At 44.2% G+C, this 15,666-nt stretch overlaps 1 protein-coding gene across 4 annotated transcripts in view; it reads left to right on the forward strand.

Moving 5' to 3' along the window:
- Arid1b (AT-rich interaction domain 1B) overlaps positions 1–15,666 on the forward strand; it is a 369,773-nt gene that overhangs the window by 37,764 nt on the left and 316,343 nt on the right. For all 4 annotated transcript variants that reach the window (XM_036168635.1, XM_036168631.1, XM_036168632.1 and 1 more), the window contains exon 2: positions 7,882–8,076. In XM_036168635.1, coding sequence (XP_036024528.1) covers positions 7,882–8,076 — 195 coding nt within the window. The remainder of the gene's footprint in view (positions 1–7,881; positions 8,077–15,666) is intronic.

Below are 15,666 nucleotides of genomic sequence, written 5' to 3' on the forward strand. Positions count from 1 at the left end.
TTTTCTTGAACATGAGTGATGTGTCTAAAGACTTACTGAAGCACGTTGATCTCACTGTTGGCTAGTGTCATGCTAGGAAGTGTAGTTATGTGAGGAAGTCCTTCAGGATCTGAACAAACATGTCTTTAGGAACAGTGACCAGAAATAAATGGAAAATAAACAGAAACACAGACTTCTGCCACACGGCTTAACTGTCCCATATAATCCAGTTGTCTGATGTGAGATGGGACAAATGGGCTTTAGTCACAGATGAGGGATGGTTGTGGAGAGAGCAGAAATTTTAGGGTACGTTAATACCTGTGTAGGTTCTGGAAGAAAGTGAGCAAGGACCTTACCGTGATAGCTTTTGTGTTAGCTCTTGTGTTAGAGGGGTGAGGATCGGCATTTCTTACTTTGAGAAGAGAAATAATCTCTTAAAGGTGTGAAGACAAACTCATGTATAAATGACTAGGAACTGCCTGTCATGTAGAAAAGGAAGCAGCAGAGTGTTCCTGGTGATTGACACCTAGGGTGAGGTGGGGGATTCGTACATAGCAGCACCAGTGAGGATCTTTTAATTGCTGACTCCTTAACCAGGGTAACCCGCACTCATTTGAGAAGGGATTGAGGTGTCTTGGAAATGAAGGTTTGTTATCATTGATGGTTTGGATAAGGCTTTGGATGAATTTCCAAGAGGGTGGTTCTATGAACTCGTGACTTTGTACAATTTGGGACATCAGCACACCATCAATCATTTATTTGTTTATTTGTTTACTTTTTAATTTTTGGGACAAAGTCTCACTATGTAGCCCTGGATGGCTGGCCAGCAACTTGCTCTGTAGCTCAGGTTGGCCTTTAACTCAGAGAGAGAGAGACAGAGACAGACAGAGACAGAGAGAGAGAGAGAGAGAGAGAGAGAGAGAGAGAGAGACAGAGAGACAGGCAGGCAGACCAGACAGAGACAGAGAGAGAGATCTGCCTGCTTCTGCCTCCCCAGTACTGGTATTAAATGTGTGTGCCATCACCCCAGCTCAAGTACTTAATCTTCTCCCAGCATTCTAAGAGTTAAGACTCACAGCTGTCAGCATCCTAGATTGTTACTTTCCCCCTCCCCTCCAACTGTCCATCTGTACATCTGTCCTTCTTCCCTCCCACTTTTCCTCCCTCCCTGCCTCCAGGAGAGGCAGGGTTTGAGACAGCTTCTCCGTGTAGCCCTGGCTGTCCTGGATCTCACTCTGTAGACCAGGCTGGCCTCGAACTCAGAGATCACCTGCCTCTGCCTCCTGAGTGCTGGGATTAAAGATGTGTGCCACTACTGTCCAGCTCCACTGTTACTTTTCATGGGCAGTTATGGAACGTATTTTATATTATAGGTTATCATATATTTTATGGAATCAATAATTCTAATAATAATGGTGGCATTTTAAAACTCAGATAAAACTTAAAATGTAACTGGGAAAATATGTTGTGTTGCTTTTTTCCTGCCATAAAAAAAGAAACAAAAAGACCACCCCCAAGAAAACAAAACTTAAAGGGTCTTGCTATGTGCCTAGACTTATCTTAAACCCAAAATCTTCCTACCTCAGCCTCCCAAGGCTGTCCATGTCCATGTTCAGTGATGACATAAAAAAAATATATATACATGTATCTCTTTTTCTAAATTTATGCATCAAGGCACATTTATATCAGTAAAAGTGGTGTAAATAAAGATTGCTATCCCATTATTTTAAGAACAAAATGATTCTCTTTTCATGCCCTTTATCATCAGCTACTATTCTACAGTTCCACAAATACATGAAGGAGTCCAGAATCAGACCCCAAGAACATTGACAGGTGATCCATCAGAATAGGGTGGGTAGTCCTTAGCATTTCCACCACCTTCTTCTCACGACGCTAATGGCATCATGGTCTGAGGTGTCAGTAGTTTGCTGTGTTAGAGTAGCCAGTGGTGAGGCATTTTCTTCTGCCTTGTCTCATATCCTAGAGATCAACTATACACCTTTATCATCAGGTAATGTAGCCGACATTTTTGTGTTGCTAGGAGAATCTAGTAGAGACTATTGATTCCAGATGTGAAGTTCGGTGTTTTAGGTTGGTCGTAAACGGACTAGTCTGCCCCAGAACAAGACAAAGCGCACAGTTTCAGGGGCAGGATGTAAGTTTCCCAACTCGAGTTTAAGGATCAGACCTGAACACATCATGTCTTGCCCCTCGGAGCCGTTCTGTGGCCCCTGGATGTGAGGCACTTGGCCTTTGTTTCTGTGGTAACTGAGAACCATGGTACTTTAAGGCTTGACAAGGGCTAGGTGCTCTTTCTAAAAGGAAGAAGAGCTTTGGGGCCTCTTCTTCTTTGGAGAAACTCTAAGATGATTTTAAGGCCTTTAGAACTTTACCAAGAAAGTCACTTGTGAATTATTGCTGGCTTCACGCGTGTCTGCCATATGTATATATGAATTATCAAGTGTCTGGTTGGGTACCAATGCTGACTTTGTGTTTCTGAAAATGGTTTCCTTTCTGTGACCAGTCAGAGCTCCTAAGCAGTTACCCAGTGACCCTGGCTGTTGTCATCTGTGTACACTAGTGAAGTCAGAGATCTTCCACAGAAGGTGAAGAAAGGTCATAAGGGGTGAATGAGCAGCATGAGGCAGTGCAGAAATTGTCACAGAGCAGCCAGGGGGATGCTTTCATAGTGCCGTGATAGCTGGTGCTGATGATGTGCAGTGAGGGGGCAAGTGTGAGCCCCACCTGTCCCACAAGGTTCTGCCCGGAGCCAGGGATGCTGTGGAGATCCCAGCTGTGGACTGGGGGTCTCACCTTCCCTTCCCGCCGCAGAAGGTCGGGGCACTGGAAACACGAAAGCTGGGAAAGATCGCTTTACAGCACGGCAGCTATCCACGGGTCCCAGTGGCCCCTTGTCATCATCAGTTGTCACTTGTGTGCATCACACTCGAGAACCTCACCGTGTTTTGTGCACGCCTTCCATATGTTCACAAATCCCACCGTAGGGTGTAGTATGGCTCCTGCATAGCTTCTGCGATGGTAGATTAGTTAGGTTGGCTCCATTTTTCTTTGAACTTCTAGGTTGCAGAGTTCCAGGCATTTGGCAGCTCTTTCTGTGTGTGTGTGTGTGTGTGTGTGTGTGTGTGTGTGTGTGTTCATCTCCCTGTGCATGTACTTCATAGAGCTGTGTGGAGGCACCAGAGAACAAGTTGTAGATATAATCTAACTTTCCTTTGGGCCTTTAGCTCACAAATAATGACATGAGGACTTATTATTAATTATGAAAGATTGGCCTTTAGCTTAGACTTGTTCCCAACTAGCTCTTATAACTTAAATTAATCTGTTTTTATAATCTACATCCTGCCTCATGGCTTACCTCTCTGTACTCTATGTCCAACTTCTTCAGTGTCTCCCTGCCATGCCAAGTTCATCTCCAGTTCTTCTCCCTTTCTGAGTTTATCTCCACCTAGTCTCTCCTGCCTAGCTACTGGCCATTCAGCTCTTTATTAAACCGATCAGAAGGCGCCTTGGCAAAGACACATCTTCCCAGTGTTTGAAAAGATTATCCCACAGCAGCAGCAGAAGTCTGTCTTCTTCTACCATGGGGATCGTAGGGATCCAACTCAGGTTGTCAGCAAGAACTTCACCTCTAAGCCTTCTTGCTTGCCCCCATTGATGCTTCGTATACCTGTTTGCTCAAATACTTGTTCATACTAGGTTTGATTATTTTTGTCAGCTTTCTAGGTGATGGAATAGTACCAGAAAGAAACTCCTTCCCCTCTCTGTGAGCTCCTCTTGAATGGGGATGTGTAGACACACTTGTGGATGGACATGTGATGGTCCTTTCTGGGGATTTTTGCAAAACAAAACAAAACAAAAAAAAATCCAGTTTGTGGTTTAAGAAACTGGGATAAGAAAATCATAGTGAAACATTCGGTAAATTAGGCCCTTAATTTGATATTTAGAGATGAAATCAAGTCACTTAGGTGTCTTCACTATAAATATGTATGTAGGCATATTCTGAAGAAGTGACCCTGAACGATGATCTAACTTATGCTAGAGATGAATGAGCTGCTGTCTTTTGGGTGGATCATTTACAGAAGGGAATTCCCAGGTCAGCTTTTAGAAGCCAGGATATAGCTGGACTGTGGTACCATGTGCTTAGAGTCTGTACACAGATGTGCTTTCAAACCTGCATCAAACATAACTCTTCCTCAGTTCACACTTCCTGGGATGGGAAAATGGAGGCTGTGGGAAGACACTGGCCACCTGAAAGACCAGGCACCCTCAAGTGTGTGTGACCCAGAGAGAGGGAGAAAAGCATGACTTTTGAATACAGAAGAATTTTGAGAAAGTCTTAATAAGTAATAAAATCCAGTCTGGCAAAGGATGTGTCTCATGGGATTGAAACTCAGGTGCAGCATCGTGGAATGCTGCTTGGAGAGGAAAACCCCACTCGGTGAGGTGCTTGAAGACCTTTGACTGTGGACAGTACCTGGTACAGCATGCATTTTGTGTGGGAAATGAAAATGGTTATACTCTAGAAATAGTCTAGCTGGATAAGTGATAACAAACATAAAATTATTTACAGGTGTATGTCACATGAGGACTGACCTAGCCTTTAGTTTTTCAGGAAAAGTCCTGATTTTGATTGAAGTTTTAGTTGCTTTATAAAGCTAGTAGTGAAGAGCTGGAGAGAAGCTGAGATACTTCATTACATGTTTTAATGTTCAAATCAGCAGGTTCACAGAGGGATGAATTTGGATTGTGGATGAGTGCCTAATAATAGGATGTAAGGAGAAAAGGGTAAAATTAAATAATATGTGTTATATGAGTAGGTATGAGCTTTCATACATAAAGTCTCATGAGTGGTCTGATGCCTTTGAGATGGAGATAATCTGTATTTCATGTTCTTGATTTTCAGGAGTCTCAGGGTTAAGCTAACATTTTTGACTCAAGTGCAAATTAACTGCATTTTAAATAGGTCTGGGTTGCTGAGACAGAAAGTGCAGAACAGTGTCGTCACTGGTAAGGCAGGTGCTGCACGGGGCTAGCATCTCAGCAAAGGCATTCTGCGCATCTCACCACTTAAACCTTGCGCTTTCCTTATGCAGTTTAACTTCGGTGGCATTAGGTAGAGTGGGGTGAATAGACCCCTCCTGTGTTTGTGCTCTGCGGGACACAGGGCTGCTGCAGGGCAGTGCTGATGGGTCTCTGACCTGATTGGGAATGTATGCAGCCTCTCTGTGGGCCACTGTTCCCTCGGCTGCTTTTGAAATTACCAGCTCAACCTTGAGTTTTTTGTACTGCCAAAGTCTTGTTTTATCGTTGGAAAGAAAATCTGGAGAAAAATTACACCCTCCGTTCACAAGTGTACACTGCAATGTAAATATTCAGAGGAAATGCTTAGTTCTAGATTTGGGTGTTACCACAGACATGCTCGCATGTGTGTTTTTGAGGCAGACTGGGGTTATGGGAGAGCAGTGTATTGATTGAGTAAAACCATATGCTGTTGTTCATTTTCAGTTATTTTAGGTTCAAAGTTTTTGGTTGGTGAAAGTAATGGAGTTTAAATCCCCAAACTTGTGAATTTTCGTAGGTGGTGTGACCCAGGGGTATACCCATTTTCTCTACGCTCCACATAGTGGTCCGTCCATGCAGGATCTGTACCCACAGGTCTGGGGGGGGGGGGGGCTCTGGCTGAGGCCAGGTGTTTCCCACAGTTCCTTTCTTTTCTCCTGCCACTGAGGCAGTGTGTCAGCTGCCTGCATCCCTGCATCCTTGTACTGGGATCATGATGTCTTTATCCCCCCCTCCCTGCCCCCCCCCCCCAGTCTTCCTCACCATCATCATGGCTGCTCATTTCTGTACCTCCATGAGTATGTAGTGCACACCCTCACTGCTAAAACCACCAGTCAGTGCACACAGCTTTCATCAAATTATGAAAATGAACCTCCACCGGGTGACTTCAGCTGGTCATTTCACCCCAGGGGAAGTGACCACTTGCAATCTTGTGGTGGGAAGTGGAGGGAGGGGAAGCTGGCAGTTCTCACCTTGCTCAGCTGTGGTTTGTGGGGCTCACTGCTTGCTGCTCCTCTTTCTGTGTTCACCCCCACCGTCATGCCTCAGTTCTGGCAGTGACACTTTCTTTGCAGAGCTTAGCAGGTCCCTGTTCCTAGCCAAATGTTGGTACAGGCTTTCCACCCTCACTACGGGGCCTGCTTTGTTGCTCCATGAAATGACCTTCTCTTCGATGACAACATGCTCCCTGGAATTCTGACTGCAGTTTCAGAGACTTTTGGTTTCTTTGTGGTCACCCCCAACCCCGCCGCCGCCCCTTTTGTCTACATGGTATTACTGTCCTCATCATTCTCTCTGCTCCTCCTCCTCCCTCTCCCACTTGCTTTTCAAACCAGGCTCTTGTTATGCAGTCTCAAACTCTATCCAACTGCCCGTACACTCTTGATCCTCGGCCTCATTGACCATTCTTCCTGGATAAAGCTAATGGGCTTTACTTGCTAATGTATCCTGTATTTCCTGAGCATTTATCTACTGTGTGCCACTTGACCATGGAAACGTCACCTTTCATGTCAACGTCACTGTTGGTTCCCCAGTCTTGCCCCCATTGCATGTTCTTTAATCTGTGTCTTACCACCCATCCATCTTCCATCACTTTGTAGACTCTGAGTCTGTGTGTGTGTGTGTGTGTGTGTGTGTGTGTGTGTGTGTGTGTGTGTGCGCGCGTGCGCACGCGCCTGTGCCTGGAGTCTGGCCTTGCAGCTTCTCATCTCTGCTGCCCATTCAAGACGCCTGTCTCACCTGCCCAGTGTGGCAGCTGGCCCTCTTTCAGCCACTTCCTGAGAGAGCAGTCCTAACAGGTGGCTCTGATGACAGCCTTCTATAAAAGCACCCAGAGGGTCATCAGAAGAGATAGCCCGAGATGACCTGTCAGGCTTTGGCTCATGCTCTGGCCTCAGCCTTTTTCAGCAAATCGTCAGTCTCCTGCCTCACACACACCAGTAGCTTCCATGTCCCCAGGCACAGCAGGCAGTTTAGCTTCTGAAGCTGGAGTTTTGTGTCAGCCCTCCTTTCCCTGAGCCCAGATTCCCACTCAGTCTGCAACCCTTCCCGAGAGTCCTCACATCCTTGCTGCCTTGTGTTCTGGGAGCCTGGCACAGAGTAGGTTTGGGGAAGAAGGATGTTTCTGAATGCTGTGGACCTTGTGGCCTCGGGGGAGGGCCTTCCCATTGTAGCTCTGTCACTGTGACAGCCCAGGTTGGGAAGGCCCTGCTTGACCTCTGCTCCTACCTCTCTGGCCTTGGCCCCGAGGCCCAAGGACTGACTCACCAGACCAAAAATAAAATTCAGAGTTAGCTTTGAACTAGTGTGTTTGGTAAGGTGTTTATAAGCTTGTGACTCATAGTCTGGGGCTATTGCTGCGTACTAGTTATCTTTGGGAATTTTGATCTAAACGCATTTTGTATTATCTAAAATTCTTCTTTTTTACTTCAGTGAATACTCACCACTAAGGTTCCCTCTGGATTGGTAGACTCATGTCTAAAATGTCATTGTTCTATGACACTTTGAATCAAAAATGTTGCCAATTATCTTTGCCCTTATTAGTAATTGCATTGTTTTCTATATGCTTTTTATGATTCTAGGTACTTAGGAAGTAAAATTTTTCTTTATATTGTTTATTTCAGATCTTCTTAATTTTAAAATTCCTTCTGAAAGTTGGTTAAAAAAAGTCTTTTTCCTTTAATGTTCTGGATTTTTGGTTTTTGGAATTGTGGTCTTTAATCTCAAAATTTAGATAGTTGTATTTTAGATATGTATTAAAATACAAAGGCTGCACTTGTTATAAGTAATAGCTAATAAACTCACTTCTTTATCTCCTCACAGGGCAGTCCCATGGATCCAATGGTGATGAAGAGGCCGCAGTTGTATGGGATGGGCACTCACCCCCATTCCCAGCCACAGCAGAGCAGTCCATACCCAGGAGGCTCCTATGGTCCCCCCGGTGCACAGCGGTATCCCCTCAGCATGCAGGGCCGGGCTCCAGGGGCCCTGGGAGGCATGCAGTACCCACAGCAGCAGGTGGGTGCCAGCTTCTCTCTTTCACATGTTGTGTTGACAGCTTTTCTTTCTTCTTCTGGATTTCTGCGTGTTATTGGTATGGAGAGAATTTGGGGGTGTTTCTGTGATGCCCCCTTTTTCTGTTGTTAAAGATGGAAAGTTGACCTTGCAGTGAAGTAGAATATTTTCACTTTTTTTCTTAAATGGAAATTGATCTTGCAACGAAGTAGACAAGGCCCCTGCTTGGTAGTAGGTGATCCTGCTGCTCCAGTGACCTTGACTTTCTCACATTCCTGACGTTGAACTCAGATGCGGAGCTGTGAGAAGACGTCGCATGAATTTTCCCGTCATTCAAAGTTTTACTTGGTTGTTGTTTGAGTTAGTCTGATTGTGTTAGCCCAGGCTGCCCTCAAACATGGTCTCTCTGTGGTGGGATACACGTGTGTACCTCCAGCCTGGGTCAGCATCAGCTTAGGTTTCCCAGAAAGTTACTTCTGTTAGATTATTTCTGTGGTGTGCTCCAGCAAAGGTTTCTCCATTCGTTTGTGAATTAGGTTAGTTGTCGAAAGACCCCATCTTTTTCTCCCCTTCAGAATCAAGTGACGGTACCCATACATGGCTGCATGTCTTCAGCAGCACCAGCTCATGGTCTTTGGGGTTCTTAAGGTTTGCTTGCTCAACTGGCCTGAGGAGGCACAGGCCTTGCAAAGGACAGCTGGATCCAGGCTGTCAGGGTACTTAGTGCCTAGGGTCACCAGAAAGGCTATTTACAAATTGCCACAGCATGCCTTGCATCCCCAGAGAGTGTGAGGCTGCTGAGGGAAATGGCTTTTACTGCCTCCAGATGAGGGCGGTCCTATAATGCCACCCCTTACGCCATGGTAGCCATTAATAGCCCTTCTTCCCAGGAAATTCTTCTCTGCATTTCTCCAGAACTCTTCCATGAGGAGACACGTCGGACAGAACTTGGTTCTCTAGAAAGTAGACGCAAAGAGCGGTTGATAGCATTTCACCTGATACTGGGCTGTGCACCGCTCCTTCATGGTTCAGTCATCTGAGGATGTGTTCTGTAGTTGAGTTCTGTCTGTCCTCCCCTTGCAGTTATGGGGGAAGATGGAATTAGGTCAACCTTTCAGTCCTAAGTGATTCCTTACACTGCACTAGTGCATTATTGGCAGCCCCTCTCCATAGTATCAAAGAACAACTCTTGAGTGCAAGGATCAGCTTGCTTCCTGTTACCCCAGGTTACCCTTTGCTCCCTGTTACCCCAGGTTACCCTTTCTTTCAGAGTTGAAGCTGCTGATTGTGGGGGCAGATAATTGATAAATAAGAAAATGGCAGCTGTCCCCCACCCAAGAACCTGTGTATTACTAGAGTTTCCTTATTCTCTGTGAAGGAAGAAGCCCATGCAGCAGGAGCCAAAGGCCTCCCAGCTCTTGCAGTCCATGTAATGGGTGAACAGTTAAGTCTGTACCAGAAGGAAAGAGGTAGAGAGAGGCAGTGGGCTCAAGCCTTGGGATGCTGGCACCTGTGGTTCCCAGCCTGTTTTCTCCCGCATTTCCTTGACATGAGGCTGTGAAGGCATTCCTGGGAGAAAGAGCTGGAGGCCTTTCTGTCTTCCTGAGTTCATGTCTTGTTGGTTTTTGAAGTTGGCTTCGTTTGTTGAGCCAGAGCAAGAACCAAATACAGAGAGTCCGTGAAGAATGGTTACCAAGGACATTTCTTTACTTTATTCTCTTCCTTAAGTGTGTAGAGTGAACAGTAGGTCTGCACTAAAATACAATCTTGGCTTTATGTAACCCCATGATCTTTACATACCTGTAAAATCTGATAACTCTTAGATTTACTTGAAAGGACACATTGTTGATTACCCATCAAGTATTATAGTAAGTGCTTTTTCTGTGAAATTAATTAATTAATGGTTTTTCGAGAAAAGGGTTCTCTGTGTAGCCCTGGCTGTCCTGGAACTCGCTCTGTAGCCCAGGCTGGCCTCGAACTCACAGAGATCCACTTGCCTCTGCCTTGTGTGATTTTTAAAAACAGTAATAATCATGCGTGTGTCACAGCATATGTGGAGGTGGAAGAGCATCCTGTGGGAGCTGCTTCTGTCCTTCCCCTGCATGGATCCCAGCACTTGAACTTAGTTCAGGCTTCTTGGTAAGCATCCTTGCCCACTGAGCCATCTCCTGCCCTCAGCACAGTTTAAGTTAAGATTTTAGTTTGGGTGTCTTACTGCTAACCAAAAATAAATACCTGATTCAGGTGCACAGAGCTTTTTGATAATGAAAAGAAAATAGTATATTTGGTGAGAAAGTGAATATCCTGGCTGTAGAAATCTCAAGCCTTCATACCAAGTTAATCATAATCAGGACTCTAATCTGCTCAATTTTACCCTTTCATTTATTTATAAGACTGACTTGTCTCATTTTGAAATTTCAAAGTCAAAAAATAGCTGGGCATAGATTTCTGTTTGGATGCTTGTTACCAAGTAAAGGAGCTACAGCTTCAGATATTGACCCCCACCTCCTCCCTATCCCCCTACCCCCACCTCCCAGCACTGAGGATTGAACTCAGGGCCTTATACATCCTTCAGCTCACACCTACTGAGGTACTACATCCTCCCCTAGTACACACGGCATTTATGATGAACAAGTACTCGACCACTGAGGCACGCTCTCCCCCAAAAATACTGCATTTATAATACCAAATCCATGGAACATTTCTTAATAGCTGGACTCAGAGAGTAATTTGTAAAGGTTTTGAGAAATAGTTGTTAAAGTGTGTGCATACACACTATATAAAACTTTAGTCTATGCACATGTGCACTTGCACGTTCCCGTTTAAGACAGGATTTTAAACTGGCCTTAAACTCACAGTGTAGCCAAGATTCCTGATCCTCCTGTTTTTGTCCTCTAAGATCACAGGCTTGTGCCACCACCTGGGCTTTGGTCTGGTTTTTTTTTGTTGTTGTTTGTTTGTTTGTTTTTTGTTTATGTTTTGTTTTTCTCTCTCCAAGATCTGGAAATGATAAATCTGTATACAAGGTCCGGACGCTGTGATTGGCTTCTGTGCTCGTCCTGTCGTCTTTTGTTAGGGTCAGTGTGATTGGCTCAGCACTGTGGTAGAGCCTCAGTACAGGGACTAATGTTCTTCAGAGAAAAAGTTGGAAGAGAATTATGACATTGAGTGTTCATTGAGTGGACATCACCACCTAGGCATGGCTTTGCTTTGGATGCCTTCCAGAGCTTCCTGTGTTTGGTTTGTGAACCTCTAATGAGCTGAATCCAGTTCATTTAGCATTGCTCATATATTTCTGCAGAGGATTAAAATGCAGGAATTCAGCTTTGTAAATTGAGTTGCCCACTTACCAGCTGAGTGGTAAGTTGCCTTTGGCTCAGGGGTCACAGTTTGATTCTTGGCTGGCATTCCGCTCCTGTGATAGGAATTTTAAGTGTGTATCCCATTAGAACTGTGGTGCTTGTATGGCATTTCCTGTGCACGGCATCCCTGCTTAGTTTGTGTCTCTCAGTGGGAAGGACTGGCCACTGAGCATCTGATATTAGCATTGAACCCGATGGTCCTGATTTGGGTAGTGGCAGTTTTAGGTTTGATATGTCCCTGTGACTGACTTAGTGAAGCATGGCGCGGTAATAGCGTGCTGCCTCAGTCTTATTGATTAGAGCTAGATTTGTGGTCATCACCCCCTTCTCTTCCACATCAGGCAGATACATGCCTCAGCAGATCAGCTTTGCATGGTCCCCTAAAATCTCGTCTGTTTGGGTTTTTATGGAGTTGAGGGGAGAAATGAATTTTCTCTGCCTCTGGAGACTGTTCTGGCCCCAGGCTCCTGGAGCAGACCTGGAAATGGTTAGCTGAAACACACTGTTGATTTCATCTAGGACAGAGCCACACAGAGGTGTGTGTAGCTTCAAGCTTGTCATACTTGGACTAGGTTTCCAGTTTGGTTTTTTCTTTTACCTAAAGAAGTTAGGGTGTTCTTCGCCAGGTCAGGGATGTGGATTCGCGAAGGTCTTGCCTCATTTTTCTCGGCTTCTGTGCTCACAAATGTGGGCCTTTGCCTATGCACTCTAAGAGAGTTTTATGCAAAGTAAGTAGCAGTGAAGAACAGTTGACTGTAGAAGCTGCTGTTTATTTGTGTCAGTAGATTACAAACACCTTTGGAGGTGATCTCCCAGGTTTGGGAGTCCTGGGTTGGTATCTTTATCATGTTGCATTCTGGGAGCAAGATGCCCTGGTCATTATTCATTATACAGCTGGGGCGATGGAAGGAATTAGAGATTTGAGTAACTGCTTTTAGTTGTCTTCCTTCCTTCCTTCCTTCCTTCCTTCCTTCCTTCCTTCCTTCCTTCCTTCCTCTTTGTTTCCTTTCTTCCTTTCTTTCTTTTTCTCCCTCCCTCCCTCCCTCCCGTCAGTGTCTTGCCAGGTGGGCAGGCCGACCTGGAACCCAGTGATCCACCTCTCTCTGTCTCCCAGGCACTGTCTTTAAAGGCCTGTGCCACCACACTCAGCGTACCAGTGGTTTTATGAGAAAACCCAACTTTTTTCGGTTTTTACAAAGTATCTGTATTGTGAAGACCTTTACAATAAAGCATGGTATATGATCATTGTTTTGAAAGTAGCCAAATTCAGTAGATGTTAGTAATTTTTGTTAGGGTGTTGCCTCTGAGCATCTCAATGTTTAAACTGAGATGCAAACTGAATAAGAACAGATTCTTTTGAAGATGCCTTAAAATGAAGTGGACATTCTAATCTGTGTTTATTTACCATCTCTGCTATCTGGCCATCTCTACTCCATGCATGTTTGGAGTAAGATGTTTATTTCAGACAGAAGCATCTTTCTGTGGGACCATCTTTGCAGCCAAAATGCATCTTCGAAGACACATGTTTATTTTGGCAGTAGATGTTTCTAAAAAGGAGATAAACGTTACAATTGTTTGGTGAAAATAAATCTTTTCTTTGTGGCTCTTAAGGCAACCGAACAGTTTCCAGGATTCTTACCTCTGTTACTATATTTTTGGTATAGTCTAGAAGTTGTTTTTTTTTTTTTTTTCTTTTTCTTTTTTGCATTTACTTGAAAGTCATATTTTGATAGAATTTGAACAGCTATTATGAAAAGTAGGCTTCATGGAGAGAAGACTGGTTCAAACAACATTTCCATAGTGCTTTTTTTTTTTTTTTTTTTTGGTGTGAAATACTTGCTACAGGCTCTCTCTCTGCATCATAAATGTGAAAAGGCATAGTTTTGGTTTTGCCTACAAAAGCTTAGCTTTCCTATTTTTGAGAGGTATGATTGGATGAAAGGGGAAGACTTAACATGGGGCAGTGGAGAGGAATAGGTGGTGCCTGGCATGTTTTCCACTCAGTCTTGGAGTTTAGGGTAGCTTCACGTTCGTTCACAGACATCCCCACATGTCTGAGTGCATACATGCTTGTACGCTTGCTTACAGAACATTTATGGGACAGTGGCATTTTCACATAATGTGTCCCATGTGCTAAATGTATTTTCTGTGTATACGGATGCATAAATGTAAACCCACAACTAAAAAAGATGAAGGCAAGCGGTTTGCTGTTGCAGCTATGAAATGCTGTGGGATTTATTGGCTATGTGGTCCATAGCATTTTTGGTGGTTGTCCTGTGTGCCCAGAGACTGGAGCCAAGCAGCTTTGCTTTGCACCTGAGATGCTTGCATTTTTCAGCTATGGAACATTTGTGTAAATAATGGCCTTTCATTGGCCTCACCTGTCTGGTTGCTTCAGTTCTTACACAGCGAACATGCAGGTATTTCCTGTTTGTCACCGAGACTCTTGCGGATCACACACCTGCTTCCATGAGGATAGATAGCAGCAGTCGCCAGTGTGGTGCCAAAGTTCCTTGTAGATGGAGTTTCGTACGAAAAAAAATATGTCTGGAAGAATTTGTAGATAGAATCACATATTTACTCCTTAGAATTTAAATTTCTGGAGTCCTTGCTTACATTGTAGTTAACTGGAAGCACATTTGAAACAGTGTAACATTGTTACTGAACTTGTTTTAGAAGAGAGCATGCTGTGAGTTCTACAAGTAAGATGGGATGCGATTCCTCTTGGAAATTCATGAGATATGCGGGCTGGTTTCATCTTTGCTCTGGAAAGCTGCATTGACATTTGTTTTCATAGAGCATTGCTATTGTTCTATTGTCCGAGAGGGGTAATAGCTGCTCTCTGCTGTGTTTATACTGTTTCCCTTTCGTGATGACTTCCACTATGTATTTTACATATAGAGACTCCAACCCCAAATACCTGCCAACTTTCCCATTCAAGTTTGGTTTTATTTATTTTTTAGTTCTTGTTTCTGACTAAAGTGCAAACTTTTTCAAAGTGATTTATTTTTATTTTAAGTGCATTGGTGTTTTGATCACATGTATGTCTGTGTGAGGGTGTCAGGTCCCCTGAACAGGAGCTACAGGTAGTTGTGAGTAGCCATGTGGGTGTTGGGAATTGAACCTGGGTCCTCTGGAAGAGCAGCAGGTGCTCTTAACTGCTGAGCCATCTCTCCAGCCCCTATAGTTTTACTTTTAATCATAAGTGATTATTTCAGGTGGTTTTAGAACTACTTTAATATATATTTTAAATAAATTTTACTTGCTTGTAACCAAAAAAAAGTGTGGTATATTTTTGTTAAAATTTGAGCAATAAGGCCAACAGTTTACATCATTGAAATCAATCAACCACATTCGAGCAGCATTCCCTGAAAAATAAAACAACAAAAATCCCCCAAGATAAACTAACAGAGAAAATAAGTGTTGTATGAGGTTGGGTGGCTCTCTGGCTCTGCTGAGGTTGGCATCTCTGAAGCCAGTTTGGTGCCCTGAGGACTGCTGCTGCTGCCTGTGTCGATGCCATTTGACCACAGTGGCCCAGCCATCGTGGGCAGCTGCATATGAGCGTTAAGAGACTTCCAGGCTTGTTGGTAACAGTAAGTCGGAAAGTCGTCTCACCCTAAAGGACTGGAACGGGCCCAGAATCAGTAGTTGGGACAACATAGTCTTTGCTGATTAATTAAACTGTTCGTGATGATGGAGACCTCTAGACCCCACTGTGTTTATCTGCATAATTAGGGGGTGACTGCCAGATTCCCTGGCTTGGCTTTTAACTTTGAAGTACCAGTGAGCGAATGACCTTTGATTTCAGTTTGAGATTTTAGTCTGGTTGTTTAACAGTCTTAAATGGACTGATGGCTTGACAGATTGTATAGACGTGACCACTACCCTCGATGTCGAAAATCCTTTCTAAAACCAAAGGAGTGATAGCGGAATTGTTGGAATGAATACAGTGCGATCTTTTCAACTTTTTTACTTGTGAAGTTATTCGTGGGCAACATGTGTTCTGAATATCTGTCCGGTAGATGCATGGCATGTCAATGTCTTTTTGCTAATGTGGGAAACCCTCAGGCTAACACACTTTACCTAGAGTTGAGAAGGAAGCAAGGAGAGGCCCTCGGTTTCTCAGTGGTTCAGAAAGGAAACCTGTGCTGTGAACACCAAGATACACTGTGTAAATGAAGCCATGCCTTTCATTCCTCTTTAACCCTACCAGGAGCTCCATGGCTTC

This window comes from Onychomys torridus, chromosome 19, assembly GCF_903995425.1.
Source record: "Onychomys torridus chromosome 19, mOncTor1.1, whole genome shotgun sequence".
Lineage (NCBI taxonomy): Eukaryota > Metazoa > Chordata > Mammalia > Rodentia > Cricetidae > Onychomys > Onychomys torridus.